Here is a 15,584-nt window from a genome sequence, read left to right on the forward strand (position 1 = left end):
AAAAAAAAGAGTGAAAGCAGGCAGCGTTGTGGTATTGTAGGAGCATCTGCAGCTGCTCTCAATTGACCTTCCAAGACAGGCCTCTTCAAAGTAGGGTTGAAGTAGCTACATGTGGCTCTCTTTTGTCTTCAACCTTTTTAGGCCTGGACTTGCGACAGATAGACAGCAAACAGGGACATGGAGAACAAAGAGGACACTCAGGGAGGAGGATAGAAGATGGCGGTAGGAGGGTGACCAAAACAAACAACGAACGGACACACACCCCCACTCCCCCCTCTTCTTCTTCTTATTCTTCTTCTTCCTCTTCTTCTACGTCTTGGTCTTCGTCTTCTTCCTTTCATTCGAAAACTCCCCCAAGGCTTCTTTCTTCTTCTTTTCCCTTTTTCTACTCTCGCCATTTCACTTGCCATTCCGTTGCATTCGCCTCTTCTTTCACCCTCCCCCTGACCTGTTTACCCCGCTTGTCTCATAATACCTTATTTCACTTTTGCTCACTTCTCCATACCACACACTCCGAAGGCATAAGCTAATTGAACCGTGTCCGCCGCCTGTCCATACTATCCATATCATCCGCATCGTCCATGGGGAACCAGCTCAGCAAACGTCCGACTGCAAAGGGAGGCAGTAGGGCATTTTCCGATGACAGCTCTGCTGAATACGCGACTGCTAACCACATCGGTCGTCCTGCGCCCAGTGGTGACAACCCGACCAGTATCGGCAACAGCGTCAATGGCACATTACACCAGAAAGAGACTCCCGCTGTGAACCAGGGCCTGCACACAATGGACGTAGGCAGTAACGAGGACGCTGGTGATCCTATCCCGGCCCATGACACAGGTAGCCGTGGCCTGCCTACCTCTTCCCTCCCTCCTAGGCCTTCTCAAGAGGTGTCCCAGAGCCCCATTGCCGGCAGCAACGACGCAAGCCCAGCCTCTCTCCTAAGGACTCTTTCTAGGGACGTCAGTCCTATGCACGTTGACGCCTCTGTGGCCTCGGGCACCATCCTTCCGAGCCAGGGCCTGGAGTCATCTGAGAAACGACTAAAGTCGTCCGTGATTGGCTGCGACGTGATCCAGCCCCCGCCTCTGGCACATACGCAGGACAGTTCGCAGCACCATCACCATCACCACAATGTGAGCCAGTACCAACAGCAGACCCCGCACACAGCAAGCCAGGCAGGTGTGGGTCCAAGCTCAGGGTCCAGTGGTCCACTGTCAGTTGGCCAAAATGGACTAGCGTCTTCTGGCGATTTGGTCTCACCTGCAGCACCTGCAGCATCAGCAACAGTTGCTTCGATAAGATCCAAAGGGGAAACAGCGGCCGCAAAGACAATGCAACAGCACTACGACCACATTAAAAACAGCATTCTCGGCAATAGCAATGACAGTCTTAACAGCAACAACGACGATGGTCATGGTACATCTCTTAATAGCCATGACGACCATCAGCAAGCGCACCAGCAATGTCATAGCAGCAATGATAGCAAAGACACACTAACGGAGCCAGTGCCTGATGGAAACCAGCAACAGCAAGAGTCTTTACCGCCTCCCCCACCGGAACCCAGCATCCCCTTTGCAGTTTCGGAGCCAGGCGAACCCATCTTAATTAAGAAACCTAGTCTCACGCCCCTGACCATACCTCCCTCGGGCATGGCCTCGACACGGGCTTCGCCCCCGCTCTCACCAAAGTCTGGCAGCCATTCCAGGTCTTTAGAGCTCTCCCCGACATCACGTCTACCATTTTTGGGATCGGTAGCGGACAAAAATAAGGCCATGGATTTAGACGACATCATCTCGCGATTGTTGGATGCAGGGTATTCGGGCAAAGTATCCAAGAACATATGCCTGCGGAACAACGAGATTGTATACATCTGCCAGACTGCACGGGAGGTGTTTTTGTCACAACCGACTCTCATCGAACTGAATGCGCCGGTCAAGATTGTGGGGGACATTCATGGGCAGTACACGGATCTATTACGGATGTTTGAGATGTGTGGATTCCCACCGTCGGCCAACTTTTTGTTCCTGGGGGATTATGTGGATCGTGGCAAGCAGAGCCTGGAGACAATTCTTTTGCTGTTTTGTTACAAAATCAAGTATCCAGAGAACTTTTTCCTGTTGCGCGGCAACCACGAGTGCGCAAATGTTACCAAAGGTACGTCTTGCACTCTGAAAAACAATAACCACACTGAAAAAAATTAGGGAGGGGGGAGGGGGTATGCACTTACTCTGGAGATCTGCTGCTGCTTGTTTGTCATAGCCTGCTGCAACTGCTGTGCAGATGTTTAAGGCTGAAAATGATGGACCTCGAACCCTCTTTTGGTAGCTGGTTGCTTGGTGTAGAGGTGTGTTTACAGGAGCGTGTTTACAAGAGTGTGTTTACAGGGGCATGCACCAAGTGGGGAGTGTGCATTTCAGCGCACGCTACCCTCCCTTGTGTCACAGACATCTAGACAAATGCCTTCTTGTTCTTTTGTGGGGATGAATGAATAGTGTCTGTCGATGACTATCCATTGCTCATCTATTTCTGCTCTTACTCGTATGATCTCGCATACAGTCTACGGATTCTATGACGAGTGCAAGCGTAGGGCGAGCGTGAAAATGTGGAAGGCATTCGTGGACGTTTTCAACTGTTTGCCTCTTGCCGGCATTGTTGCCAACAAGATTTTTTGTGTACACGGAGGGCTCTCGCCGTCTTTGGGCACAATGGACGACATTCGCATCTTGCAGCGACCTACTGACGTACCGGATTATGGTCTACTAAACGACCTGCTTTGGTCTGACCCTTCAGAGACAGCTCTGGACTGGGAGGATAACGAGCGCGGTGTGTCTTATTGCTTTGGGCGGAGCATTATCCAGAAGTTTTTGAACAAGCACGATTTCGATCTCGTTTGCCGGGCACACATGGTAGTCGAGGATGGGTACGAGTTCTTCAACGAGCGGACGCTGGTCACGGTGTTTTCGGCACCAAATTACTGTGGGGAATTTGATAACTTTGGCGCGGTGATGAGCGTGAGCGAGGAGCTACTTTGTAGCTTTGAGCTGCTGAAGCCAATCGATCAGGCCACTGCCCTGGCACAGATGCAAAGTCTGGCTGCCACCAACGGCGGCTGGAGAGTCAACAAACAGCGGTTAAGGTGAGCGACGGCTGGATGTCCTGTGTTTTATTGGCCGTATGGGTCCTTCCTTGACTGACCTTGTGCTTCTCCTTACCTTTGTGTGCCTGAAAACAGCATTCCCGACAGCAACTCACTATATGGGACATCCCAAAACAGCGCTTTGGGCACATAGGCCTCGTTCCCTTCCCACTCTGTCTTATGTAATTCGTTTTCCTAGTGTGTTTTTGTGTAATTGTAGATGTGCCTGTAAAGAAGAGTCGAAACAAAAAAAATGGATGTGAAGCGCCCAAGGCGACAAATGACATCAAACGCGTCTCCATCATTGCTATCCAGCTGCTCTCCAGTTTCCTTTCCAAGGAAAAGGGAGGAAGGCTTCTTTCGCATGCACTGATTTGTACAAAAACAGCGCGGAGGGCAAAACGCTGCTTATCCAATGGAGAGAGAGTAAGGCAAGGGCCTATCATGTGCAGGACAAAAGATAATCCCTACCGGGTTATTCATAGGCGCCGAGCGTTGTACCACCGCACCCACAGTGCCATTCAACGGCATGACCCGGATTTACACCCTCCGCCACAGGAGAGACCACTCGGTAGAAGATACACATGAAAGGCCAGCGCCAGTGCTCTAGACTCGAGTATGTAGTTCTTTTACTGACTGCCCCCCGCCACATCAGGGGGTGTGCTCCCCTGTAGTGCCGTGCCCTACTCCGCGGCACTCCCCCTCCTGTCTCGCGCCCGGTAGGGGTTGGACTTCCGCAAGACTTTCACAGACGCTATCTTTTTTCTTTTTTCTTCTTTCTTCTTTCTTCTCTTCATCCTCTCCCCACACTCTCATTCCACTTCATTCCAACCCGAGCATTCAACATCGCCATGCTTCATTCCATGCATGAAAAGATCTCCTCTCTGGTGCACCACCACCGGAACAAGCAAGCCGAAGAGGCTGTCGAGACCACCGCTGTCGACGAGGCCGTTGGCAGCTCCAACCCCAGCAAGAACTGGGACTACGATATCGTCTTCAAGGGCGCACAGGTACGGCAGAATAGAAGAATACGTCCTTTTGTTCCTGAGCGTCTCTTCCGGCAAGCATGAGCATACATGCATGGACCGCGATAGGGCTAGGTCTGACCATTCGACGCGTCCTTTTGCTTTGTCAGGATGTACCTGTAGGGGACGTGTTTTCCTCTGACCCTTTCCTGGAGGCCTACCTTGGACCCCCCGAAGACCCTCAGACCTTGACATTCATGTGAGTCCTGGCTTTGTACTTGGTCGTGGTTATTGTCTCTGATAGTCATTTCAACCGCAGAGCGTTCAACTATTTTCCCAGGCTGACAGCCTCATGTACTCACATTCTCTTTATTTCATTTTTTTCAGCACCGGCGTCCAATGGAATACCTTGAATCCTGTATGGAACGCCAAGTGGGACCTGATGAATGTCTCGGACGGAACTGAGATGCATATTGCGATCATGGACAAGGACAAGCTGAAAGAGGATACCCTTCTCGGTAGAGCCACCTTGACGCTCGGAGCTCAACTCGAAGGAGCCCAGGAACATGCTCTTGATATCGTTAGATCAGATGGGCGCACAAAGGGCAAGATCCTCATTCAGGTATGTACAGCGCAGTTGTAGTCCTCTGACCAGCGTCTTGCAGGTTAGCACTGTGATTCTTTTGCTAATTTTTGATGGTGAAATTTTGCAGACGACGGCGATCAGGAGTGCTGGGAAATCGGCGACCTTGACAAAGGTCTCGACGAGGGGGCCTGCACGCTTCTCGCGCCATACCAGCTATGCTGCTGGTGTGTTGACCCGGGAGAGCAAATACGAATTTTACGCGTACCGTATCCGTCTTTATCATCTTTTGGATGTCTTTGGCTCCGACCCTCACCAATACCAACACTGGAACACCGAATACGATGCCGCCAAGCGCATCTTTGCCGACAATCTCGAGGGACTCAATATTCGCAATGCCCTCCATTCCCAGCACTCGTACTTGTACCGCCACGGCCGTACGACTGTCTATGGCGATTTGAGGACAGCGAGTGATTTGGGCAACCTGCTGCATGGTGACCGATTGAAGAAGAATCCCGACCAGGACCTGAAGACCGTTGTCTTCACCTACAGTCTGGTTCCCAAAGGAATGTACTTTTCCGAAACCGGTGTAGCCTTCTTCCAGGACTTCATGTCCAAACATGCTATGCACGCCAACCGTGCGACCGAGGTTCTATACTCTGGCGAATTCCGTTTCTTTAGGGACGAGGAGCATCGCAATGACTGGACGCTTTTGATCGACAACAACTCGGGCACATACGCCCCAAAGAAGGAAGACCTTCACAAGGTAAAGAAGGTTTTTGAGCTCAATTTCCCGGACCTGGTCGTTGTTGCCCTTGACCACGATGATCCTTACCTCAAGGAGATCCGCGCGGAGACCAAGAAGATCGAGGCCCAAGTGGCTTCCCAACAGAGCCAGCGCTTCCAACTCTTTGGCGGTATGGGCAGCTCGACTGAAGATATCCCTCGTGAGGGCTAAGCTGCAGGACCTAACAGAAACCCCATCTTCGATCCGTCCGTATCTCGTCTCTTTCGATTGAATACAATAAAATATGTCTATCACGTGTATAGTTCGCGAAGGAAAAAAAAAGGACGAGTGCAAGCATGAGTACCATCTGTCGTTTTTTTTTTCAGCGCTTTCCTGCAAATGCATCGTTCTCGCCTGGCCCAGCAGCTTTTATTTCGTACCTTAAAAGAGCAAGAACACGTATAAAATAAAAAGCAAGGTCTGCCACGGCACAGCGTCCTTGTTTTGAACCCCTCAGCACTCCGACTCCGCTCACTTCTCTCGGTATCTTACACATTCAACACCCTGAACACACCCATCCATTCTCATGTCACAAGGTGCAGGAGGAGATAGCACTAACGGAGCAGGAATCGCCAACGGAGGAGGACGCAGGGCCAGTGCAAGCGGAAGCACTAGTGGCGACTTGATGAGTCTCATTAGAGAGCGACAGGGTGCTGCTGGCAGCACTCAGATTCTGGACCTCTCCTACGCCAACTTGGACACATTCCCCGCAGAGATTGAGTTCCTCCGAGACGTGCTTGAAAAGTAGGTCAATCTTCCTTCTCTCGTTTGGTACTCAGAGACACCACTGTCCAGAGGAAGCACGCGGCCAATGCTGGGATCCATTATTCAAGGAGGAAAATTATTATACAAGATGGCGAGGATTGCACCGTTGAGGATGGGTATTGTCCACCTTAGCGCGGCAAGGATTGACAATTACTCAAGCAAAGTTGCCAAGAAGCACAATATCGCATTTCATGGATGGGACAGCTCATGAATGTATACTCGAGACATGGACACTTTTATTATGCGACGTTGCCAAGGATTATACATGGATCGGCTCATACGCTGTAACTGACCATTGAGAAACAGGAAAAGTAACTGGACATGTGTGCGTGCGTGCGTGTGTGGTTTATTTCACTATTGCTATTCTTATCTGGCACATCTTTCTTGTGCGAGGTGTCGGAAGGGTCAACTGCTCTCGCTTGCCGCTTTTCTTGTGGTTGGACATAGTAATATGGAACACGAGTTTTACACGGCCCTGACAACGACTAATCCAATGTCCCCTTGAAATAAATAAATAATATCGATCCTTTACTAGGTTGACCATGAGCCATAACTCCATCAGGACGCTTCCCCTGCAGCTGAACATGTTTACGAGCCTACGCTACCTCAACATTCGAGCAAACTCGATCAGGATATTTCCAGCCGTGGTATGGTGCAGTACTTTAGCCATATTTTCTGTCCAACCCAACGTCCTCACTTCATTTACTGAGCTTTTTTTTTTTTTTTTTTTTTTTATTGTTTTTTCTCTCCGGTAGTTATGTCATCTGTCGAGCCTAGAGATCCTGGATATGAGTCGCAACAAGATTTCGAGATTTCCTGATAACTTTGGGAACTTGATGAACCTACGAGTAAGGCGGCGAACAAGAGTGCTCTTTATCAAGAAATAATTTTATGAGTGTCGGTTATTATGTTTACGCAATCTTTGCTTATTCATTTATGCCCTTCTCTAGGTGCTGAGCATATCGAGGAACAGAATCGAGACGATACCATCGTACGTGGGAGAGATGAACCAGCTCCAGTTCTTGAAAATCGAACAGAACCCCATCGAATATCCGCCACCAGAGGTCGTGGACTTTTCGGGACAGGACATGGAGGGATGGCTCTATCGGCTCAAGTCTTTCCTTGTTACTCACAAGAGTAGGTGACATCAGATATCTATATTTGTAGCTTTGCCGAGCATTCCTACAGAGAACTGACAGAATTACCTGTTATTTATACAAATAGAAGAACACGAGGTTCAGCCTATCCACATACAGGGCGAAGCGGCGGCGGCTGCAGTAACAAAAGAGGGCGCGTCCATATTGCAACAACGAGGCGCCCGGTCAGCCTCTCTGGACAGTCTATCTATCTCCCCTATCCACCACCAGAGCAAGAGCGAGAATGGATTGCGGCTCAACTTACTCACTACATCCGAACGACCAGGACAGCAGCCCTTAAACATCTCACCAGATCCCATCTCACACAAACTTGCACGGACGAGTAGTCAACATGGAGGTCCTGGAGAAGACCATTATCGCTTCATTAGTCACTCCAGAGGTGTTTCTGGAGACTCGACAAGTTCATTTTGCAGCACCAACTCGAACGATTGCGAAAAGTACAGCGAGATCTATTTCCAGAGACTTGCTACTTATCCTCCACTTCTGCACCCATTGCCCAGTGAGCGGATGCGCTTAGTAGAGGCGGCTCGTGGAATCCTATTTGCGCTCTCGCAGATTTACAGGGCTGTCAAACAGGTTATCGGCTGCTCCACCGACGAAAAATTCAGCCTCATGTTCACTCGCCTCTTGCAGAGCGCCAATGGCGCCATGGCCCAGCTCATTCAGTCACTCGACCGCTTCGACAGCTCTGCACAGGTTCAGGTGCCAGACCAAAGCATTTGCTCCGAGATTATGCGGTGTTGTGAGTCAAATGTAGCGGCGTTTCGAAAGCTCGTTCATATGGTCCAGGCGCAGATCAGGAACATTAGCGTATTGGCAGATGCGAGGCTGGTCAGGAATTTGGTTCTGATGCTTCATGGGGCACTGGCAGAGATTCGAGTGGCATGGGACTCGCTGCTGCCTCTCCTTCAGGGTTATGGGGAGGGCACCTTGGAGGTGTTTGAGCCCAGCCTTCATTCACAGAAGGACCAGCTGCAGCAACAGCAACATCATCAGACGGGCATGACCGCTACCAGCACGGGTCAGGGGCAACATTATCTATCCACAAGTATACCGACGAGCCTTCAGACGCATCCTTTCCAACTATCGCCGACAATTCCAACATCTTCCACCTGGCTCCCAGTCCAGATTCCGCAACGCAGTCAGAATATGTCTCGTGCTAGCAATCATAGCGCCCAGTCGACCAACAATCAATATCATGATGATGAAGAGGATGCTCAGCTTCTGGTGACGGTAGAACATGCCATAGAGGCTGCACGGCGAGTGATCCAATGCCTGACGGAAACCTGCATGACACGCGTCGAGAACCTGTTGGCTAGTCCTCAGCACAGACCCACCCATCGGGCACGATCTGTCTCTGCATCTCCTCCGAGGAGTGTTGGGAGTAACGGAAGTAACGGAAGTAACGGAAGCACTGGAAATGGCAACGGCAATCCCAACGGAAAGAACGCATCACAGGACCAGCAGGGTCGTGGTGTGTCCATGAGCCCTCTACAACTCGCCACAGACACGTCCGCATCCGGCGCTTCGGCAGCGGCATCTTCATTGTTGATAAGCAATAGCGGCATACACGGCAGCAGTAGCAAGTCTGAGGGTGGTCTGGTTAGGTCGCCGTTGTTCTCGCCTGACTCAGATACGGTCCCTTATTCTAACGGAATGTGCGTCGCTTTGCCCATTGACCAGCCATCTAACAGTTCGACAGAATCAGCACCACTTACTGCGTCTGCAACATCAGGCAACCCATCAGGGCAAGGGGAGGATAATAACGCTCGATATGAACGGCGATTGGGATCCCACTCCAAAGGATCATCAAAGACGTCGTTCGATCCAGCTTTGCCCTCTATCCCGCAGGATGAGGATCACGAGATCAGTGCCCAGGACCCGATCACAGCAAAACCTCCAACACCACAGTACCAGCCAATCATGACTGCCAGATCGGCAAGTGTTTCTGGATTGCCCTCTAGCACTCACCATGGGCTGTCCTCAAGCAGCACGCCTTTTGCCGCAGCTTCTTCACTTCCATCGCAAGGGTTTATGGGTGTTACTTCCATTCATCCACACTTACCAGTAGGACATCCGCAGGCTACATTGACTGGGCTTTATCCTTCGTCCATGTCTTTCCCATTCGCCTCAGGAGCTATCGCGCCCTTACCGGCTTCACAACTTTGGCGAGAGATGAAGGACTGCCTATTGCAGATGACGGAAATTGTCAAGCGACTGGACTTGGACTTGACTATGCTTCGGACTGACGACTACTCGTTTCATCCTCACCATCAGCATCTCTCACAACAGTATCAGCACGGACAGTTATCACAGTACTCTCAAATCCATCACCAGAACCATGTCCCTCATCCTCATCAACAGCAACCGCAGCAATCCCAACAGCTGAGCCAACAGCAGCAGTTCCATCATGGGTCCGCTCCGCATCAACAATACAGTGGCATTCAACCGGGATATGGCGCTGATGATCCCAACATCCTCAAAAGGCGTTTCGGAATGGGTATCAGTGATTTCGTGAAGTCAGTGGTGGTGATATCGACACTGGTTCGACAGCTGTCGACGAGTTCCGCCAGCACATCCCGGTCGGGTTCAGGGTCAGCCGCGGCTGGAGATACGTCGTCTAAAATCACAGCAAACGCCACAGCAGGTGTTGCGAGTTCATCATCGTCTACGGCCTTGTCCACTTCACCGTCCGCACCAAGAGCTAGATCCGAATCTGGAGCTGATGGTTCCAATCTCAGTACTCCAACTGCTGCAGCAGTATCCTCAGCTATTACTACAGATGTATCGCTGAATCCAACGGCTGCAACGCCGTCTTACGTATCTATTTCGGCCTCGTCTTCTGCATCGGGAGCGGGTATTATATCCTCGCCTGAGAAATCAGCCCAGTTACAGAGTCATAGTGGGTCGTCGCATCAGTTAAATCATCGTCAACCGCAGAGTCAATCCTCGAAACACTCACAACCACATCAGCAGCAGCAGCCGCATCAACAATCAGAGATCTTTTCACGACTTGTCATGACTAATGTTTCGAACCTAACGAAAATCACCAAGGAACTGACGGTGCGCATGCCGAGGTCTTCATTCCGGGATTATCTTTTGTCGTCCTCTGCTGGCGGAGGGCTCGGAGGAGGACCTGGCGGAGCACCTGGAGGGGGTACTGCGGTGCCTAATGGCGGCAATGGCTCGTATGGCGTTACATATGGACCCGCAGGCTCGTCGATCTTAGCCATGCGGAAGGGCAGCTTGATCTGAGAATTTTGAGCCGCGCATCTTTTTGCATGATAGTCACCTTCATTTATGATATACCTTGAACGAATAAATGATCGCCTTGCAATTACACGCGCCGTGGGAGGGGTGTTCAGGGCGCACTCGACCTGATCGGTGGGATCGGTGGTGACTGTTTTGCTTAGTCTCAGCGACGCTGTCGAAGAAAGTGATGAACCATCCTTCTTCGCTATTCATGGTGTTCATTCCTTTTTCTTTTTTTGCATCGCTTTATGTTCAAACCCATAGACACGTCTTTCTTTTGTACACTATACTCTGCTATTCCAGCCTCTCATCCTAATAGAGCTATTCTCTTAGCGCTCATTCATGCAGATCAGTTTTTTTTTTTTTTCTGAGCGCTCCGCACTCTCTTGACTTAACTTTCATTCTTATACTATCCCACTGTCTGAAACTGTAGACCGCGTTTCGGACCTCAATAATTTCCTCCGCACCAAGGAGCCCTTGTGGACAGCTCAATTGAAGTGAATAGTTTTCGATGCCTACCTGTGTAGAGTGTGGGGCAGCCGTGTCCTCATTGTACACTGAGTACAGTAAAGGCAACATCCGACTTACATACTGTGTAAGCCAGCGATCTTTCTATGGAAGAACGCATAGTACCTTTTTTCAGGAATTCGGGGGGGAAAGGGAGTATCCATGCTATTAACTCAGAACAACACTGCCTAACGTATTTTTTTTCTTTTCTTTTTTTTTTTTCCCCCGGTCGTTGTGCGGCAATGTCGATCATACTAGGAACATTGCAAGAATTTGGCGGATAAATATGTGGAGCATGATTTCGTGATCATCTTTGTGGACATGATCTTGCACAAGAAACCCGTCTACAGGCACCTGCTGTTCAATCGGTTACCGTACCGAGATCTGGGAATCGATGTATGAAAGTTATCTCACTTCAGTGATAAAAAAAATGGAAACAGACATGGAATTTGCGGAGCAGGTTATTTTTGTCGAGGAAATGTGACGATCCAGAGTTGACAGGACATTTCTGATCATCGCAAGAGTTAAAGGCGCAGGATCGGCAACAGATCAGGGAATATCATATCAGAAGCCAAGGACCGGAAAAAGGAAGAAAATGTCGATGATACTGGCACTCACGAGAGGCATGTTTTGATAACCGTATGTCCTTATAGCCGAACGTCTTCAAGTTTGGAGTACTATTGATCTTATTTGACGTCTGTAAGCGAGTCGCGTTGTCTTCCAATGATGCTATTATCATGAATCGCGGGTTACCCTGCTAATCACTGTCCTTTTTTTTTTTTTTTTTTTTTTTTACGCTGTGATAGATATCAAATGGTTCAGACTGGAGCAGGAACCCACGGTGATCGATGCAGGGTTTGCACAGCACGCGCTCGTCTTTCAGTACCTATACATCCTTTTCCTATGCATCATCGGTATGGAGACAGAGGCGCCGCAAAAAAAAAAAAAAAAAAAAAAAAAAAAACTACAGGAGACAAATGATTTTGAGCTCAATACTCAATTATTTAATCAAACCCCTTCCTTTCTTTTATTTTGGCTGAATTAGAGTTCTTATCATTTCACTTTGGAGTGCGGCTAATTGTCAGTCTATGGTATGGTGGCCGGTACGCCATCCTCAAGTAAGTGCCTTTACCGTTTTTTTCGAACTTGAGATGTTATACGGCTGAAAGAGAACGTGGATCCCATTGTCCGGACCACTTATATCCCTACTTTCGCTATCTTTTTTTTTTTTTTTTTTTTTTTTTTTTCATTACAGATATAACTATATCACAACGACCCTCATCATATCAAGCTTCGGCAAGATGCTATTAATCCTGATGGTCATCTGGGATTATACAGAACTGGAGCATTCGTGGCATCTCGTCAACCTCATAGTCCTGACGTCCAATGTCGAAGCCCTATCAGGTAAATATGACCGACGTTTCAACATTAAGTATTCAGGCCCCAACTGTTTTTCTTTCTCTTTTGAAATCGAATATTTATCACTCGCTATTTTGTCTTTGGATACGTATTATAGTATTTTTGGACACCGGATATCTGCAGACAACGCTAGTCATCGCATTTGGACTCATGTGCAGGATCTTGATGCAGATTGCGTTCACGAGTATCACGGGTGATTCTGCCCTAGTGACCATGGCCAGCATGTAGTAGTGCACTTGTTCCTCCAGCTTAGCTTTCACAACAAAGAATAAATACTGTTCACAGAGGAGGGGGGGAGGGGGTTTTTTTTTTGAAGATCATCAAACATGGAGGCATTATTATTAATGGTGAGCTTTAAAATATGAAATGTAGTAAAGGCGAAGAAAGAGGTATCTACGAAAAAGAGAGAACGAAACATAATAATAACAATGATTCGGATATCTGCTGTTCTTAGATGACAAAGAATTGGTCCTGCTCCTTCTTGAGCTTGCGTTTGCCGCAGAGAAGGTAGCCGAGTGACGCGAGTTTATCACCCCATTCCCTCACAAGAGCCGGCTTGAAGAAGACAATGAAGATGACAGCTCCGATCGAGGAGACAACGCTCTCGGCAGCGATCATGAGTCCATAGGGCGGCAGGTACGGGGACAGCTCGTCTGCGCAGGTATCGTGAGCCTTACCGACCTTGAGACAGTACACGAACATGATGATATGCTCACGCAGGGCACTGGGGTCGATCTTGCGAAGCTGGATAAAGTAGAAAAGCCAGTACATCATGACACTGACAATGGCGCAGATAGCCATCAGAGCCGCGCGCCACTGGATGCGGATGGCCATCATGACATGGCGACGATGCGAGATCACGGCGGCAGCACCGGCCGAGAGGGTGGACCGAGACATGGTCTCGGAGTTCTCGCTGGACATGACAGAGATCCTGGCAATGTGGATAAAGGTCGCGATGTGGATCAAGAACGCAGGGAAGACCATAGCGGCCAAAGGATAGAAGAAGATCTGGGAGGCCTTAGCCTGAGAGACTAGACAGAGGGTCGCATACTCCCATTTGATCTCGCCCATGCCCAAAGCAACGCCCGCGACGGCAAAAGAGAAGCCCCAGCAGAGGATGTGGAGGAGCCAGTACTTCTTCGCGAACCAGGCAGAGTTCCAGACAGTGTGAAAGTGCAGGTTAAGAATCAGGGCTGTGCACCAGGCGCAGGTGGCAACCGAAGCAAAAACCAGTATTGCTCCTAATAGACAATAGTAACAAGGGAGATGATCGGGTTAGTGTGTCCGTCAGGTATTGAAAACTGTGCATTATATCGTGTGTATTGTCTCTCCATTTCGTGGAGAGAGAGAGAGAGAGAGAGAGAGGGGGGGGGGAGGCTTACCTTGAATTGCACACTTGAGATTGTTTTGCTGAGTACTCGGGTTGATCAGATCCGCGCATTGCATAGCCCTGGTGTCAACCAAGGGGAAGACGATCACGACCGAGAACAAGAAGACACAGATCGAGAAGAAGAGAATCAAGGCACTTGGATGCGACCGCTTATCGTCCAAGCACAGATAGGTCATCATCAAGAGGAAGCCGAGGACCGCAGAGATGGCACGGATAATGTTCGTGATTCTGAATCCAGTGTCCAGGGCACCTTCGCGGTATAAATAGTATTGGGCCGGGCAGGGAATGCAGCATCCGTTCATGCAAAACTGTGGGTTGGTCGTCGTGCCTCCTGGTCCCGTCATAGGATCCGTCACAAACGGGGCATCGCATGTGGTAGTGCGGTTGCCGATTCCAGCTGGGCCACCGTTAACGCTCAGGGCATGGACCGCGTTACAGGTGCCGTCGGGCTGGTACATAATGCCATTAGGTGGCGCGAATGCCGTGGTGCCGGGAATAGCGGCATCACACTGTGGGATCTGGCTCTGCATGCCAAAGACTGTGAATAGCTGCGAGCACTGCGTGAACGCGTCCTGGCAAGTTGATGTGCAGGCGAACCTGACGTTGAATGTGTTGGCTGTATCATGATAAAGAAAAAATATGATGAGTTAAGCCTGTGGTACCAAGGGCTTGAAAGACTGAAGGCGCGTATCTCGAACATCAAAAAGTACCTTGTCCAGGGACAGCCTCGATTCTGGGGAAGGACGAGGAGCAGACGTACTCCATAAAGGGCTCGTAGCACTCCGCAGTCAGTTGAGTGAGCGAGGACTGGTTCATTCCTTTGGCAGCCAGGACGCCCTCGATGGAAGCCACGGTCTGGGTGGGTGGGAGCCAGACATCATAATCAATATAGTTCTTGCAGAGCGTGCCGTTGTATTGTGCAGCTAAGAGACGTAAGGTTTCCAATATGAGCGGTTAGATTAGTTTCTTTCTGGGATCCAATTTTGTGTAATGAGTTGGAGACACGGGCAATGACTACACACGTGCAATTTAGCCATATCATGTACTCGGCGTATTATATTAACCCTTATCGCCTTCACCCACACCACATCCTTCTGGTCGTCTGCGCCATGGAAGAGTAAGGGCTCAGATCCAGGTGAATCTGGTACCTGACATTTGCATGTGGGGGAAGAGAGGAGTGGGAGCGCTTTGAGACATTCCACGCATGCACATGTTCCCAGGAACGCACGGGTGTTTATCACCTCCCCCCCTTCCCCCCCTCCCCAGAGAGGGCATCCGCCTTTTTTTCACTGTGAAATTCCACTCTCTGGATAGTCTCCCGTAGGAGACCACAGGGGAAGGGAGGAAAATAACAAGCCTGGCCGTATATGGAAAAACGGAGGCCGTTGTTCCTTCCCACATGAAAAAAAAATGATCGGTGATCGAAGGGTCTAGTCCATGTACCACAAACAATAGAAGGAGAGCCGTAACCACCACCAATCAACCTCTCCTGATATCCTGATGCTCCTTTCTGTGAACACGGATACGGACACGAACTAGACCACGATTTGCTTATTCACAGCCACCATGCCGAGATCATCCACAAACAAAACTGTGAGGTACGAACGTTGCTGCATGGAGCTC

The 15,584-nt window shown here is 49.7% G+C and overlaps 5 protein-coding genes across 5 annotated transcripts; 4 read left to right on the forward strand and 1 right to left on the reverse strand.

The window, feature by feature from the left end:
- Positions 1–283: 283 nt before the first annotated feature.
- On the forward strand, positions 284–3,375 carry BC939DRAFT_466612 (Metallo-dependent phosphatase-like protein). Its single transcript, XM_051557668.1, has 3 exons — positions 284–2,154; positions 2,557–3,136; positions 3,233–3,375. The coding sequence occupies exons 1-3, from the start codon at positions 582–584 to the stop codon at positions 3,288–3,290; spliced, it is 2,211 nt and encodes a 736-aa protein (XP_051407274.1). The 5' UTR covers positions 284–581; the 3' UTR covers positions 3,291–3,375.
- A 294-nt stretch (positions 3,376–3,669) lies between these two features.
- On the forward strand, positions 3,670–5,754 carry BC939DRAFT_466615 (uncharacterized protein). The gene is made up of 4 exons (XM_051557669.1): positions 3,670–4,146; positions 4,272–4,360; positions 4,489–4,723; positions 4,815–5,754. The coding sequence occupies exons 1-4, from the start codon at positions 3,988–3,990 to the stop codon at positions 5,640–5,642; spliced, it is 1,311 nt and encodes a 436-aa protein (XP_051407275.1). The 5' UTR covers positions 3,670–3,987; the 3' UTR covers positions 5,643–5,754.
- Positions 5,755–7,063: 1,309 nt separating this feature from the next.
- BC939DRAFT_466619 (RAM signaling pathway protein-domain-containing protein) lies at positions 7,064–10,747 on the forward strand. Its single transcript, XM_051557670.1, has 3 exons — positions 7,064–7,107; positions 7,224–7,373; positions 7,461–10,747. The coding sequence occupies exons 2-3, from the start codon at positions 7,241–7,243 to the stop codon at positions 10,646–10,648; spliced, it is 3,321 nt and encodes a 1,106-aa protein (XP_051407276.1). The 5' UTR covers positions 7,064–7,107; positions 7,224–7,240; the 3' UTR covers positions 10,649–10,747.
- A 409-nt stretch (positions 10,748–11,156) lies between these two features.
- Positions 11,157–12,799, forward strand: BC939DRAFT_485261 (Arv1 protein; the record flags this gene model as incomplete). Its single annotated transcript, XM_051559301.1, has 7 exons — positions 11,157–11,240; positions 11,411–11,548; positions 11,806–11,851; positions 11,959–12,066; positions 12,198–12,270; positions 12,408–12,556; positions 12,669–12,799. The coding sequence occupies 7 exons, from the start codon at positions 11,157–11,159 to the stop codon at positions 12,797–12,799; spliced, it is 729 nt and encodes a 242-aa protein (XP_051407277.1).
- Positions 12,800–12,894: 95 nt separating this feature from the next.
- Positions 12,895–14,931, reverse strand: BC939DRAFT_336023 (uncharacterized protein). The gene is made up of 3 exons (XM_051551641.1): positions 14,672–14,931; positions 13,954–14,577; positions 12,895–13,812 (listed from the first exon to the last, which is right to left on the reverse strand). The coding sequence occupies exons 1-3, from the start codon at positions 14,775–14,777 to the stop codon at positions 13,022–13,024; spliced, it is 1,521 nt and encodes a 506-aa protein (XP_051407278.1). The 5' UTR covers positions 14,778–14,931; the 3' UTR covers positions 12,895–13,021.
- Between the last annotated feature and the right edge of the window lie 653 nt (positions 14,932–15,584).

Source organism: Gamsiella multidivaricata, assembly GCF_025024155.1.
Source record: "Gamsiella multidivaricata strain RSA 2152 chromosome Unknown BC939scaffold_99, whole genome shotgun sequence".
Taxonomy (NCBI): domain Eukaryota; kingdom Fungi; phylum Mortierellomycota; class Mortierellomycetes; order Mortierellales; family Mortierellaceae; genus Gamsiella; species Gamsiella multidivaricata.

Bases quoted from the DNA above. Each gene is read 5' to 3' on its own strand.
- BC939DRAFT_466612 (XM_051557668.1), top strand. From the start codon at position 582: ATGGGGAACCAGCTCAGCAAACGTCCGACTGCAAAGGGAGGCAGTAGG. The intron at 2,155-2,556 runs GTACGTCTTGCA...TCTCGCATACAG, and splicing joins GTGCGCAAATGTTACCAAAG to TCTACGGATTCTATGACGAG. The intron at 3,137-3,232 runs GTGAGCGACGGC...GCCTGAAAACAG, and splicing joins GTCAACAAACAGCGGTTAAG to CATTCCCGACAGCAACTCAC.
- BC939DRAFT_466615 (XM_051557669.1), top strand. From the start codon at position 3,988: ATGCTTCATTCCATGCATGAAAAGATCTCCTCTCTGGTGCACCACCAC. The intron at 4,361-4,488 runs GTGAGTCCTGGC...CATTTTTTTCAG, and splicing joins CCTCAGACCTTGACATTCAT to CACCGGCGTCCAATGGAATA. The intron at 4,724-4,814 runs GTATGTACAGCG...GAAATTTTGCAG, and splicing joins AGGGCAAGATCCTCATTCAG to ACGACGGCGATCAGGAGTGC.
- BC939DRAFT_466619 (XM_051557670.1), top strand. From the start codon at position 7,241: ATGAACCAGCTCCAGTTCTTGAAAATCGAACAGAACCCCATCGAATAT. The intron at 7,374-7,460 runs GTAGGTGACATC...TTATACAAATAG, and splicing joins TTTCCTTGTTACTCACAAGA to AAGAACACGAGGTTCAGCCT.
- BC939DRAFT_336023 (XM_051551641.1), bottom strand. From the start codon at position 14,777: ATGAACCAGTCCTCGCTCACTCAACTGACTGCGGAGTGCTACGAGCCC. The intron at 14,578-14,671 runs GTACTTTTTGAT...ATCATGATACAG, and splicing joins CGAGGCTGTCCCTGGACAAG to CCAACACATTCAACGTCAGG. The intron at 13,813-13,953 runs GTAAGCCTCCCC...ATTGTCTATTAG, and splicing joins TCTCAAGTGTGCAATTCAAG to GAGCAATACTGGTTTTTGCT.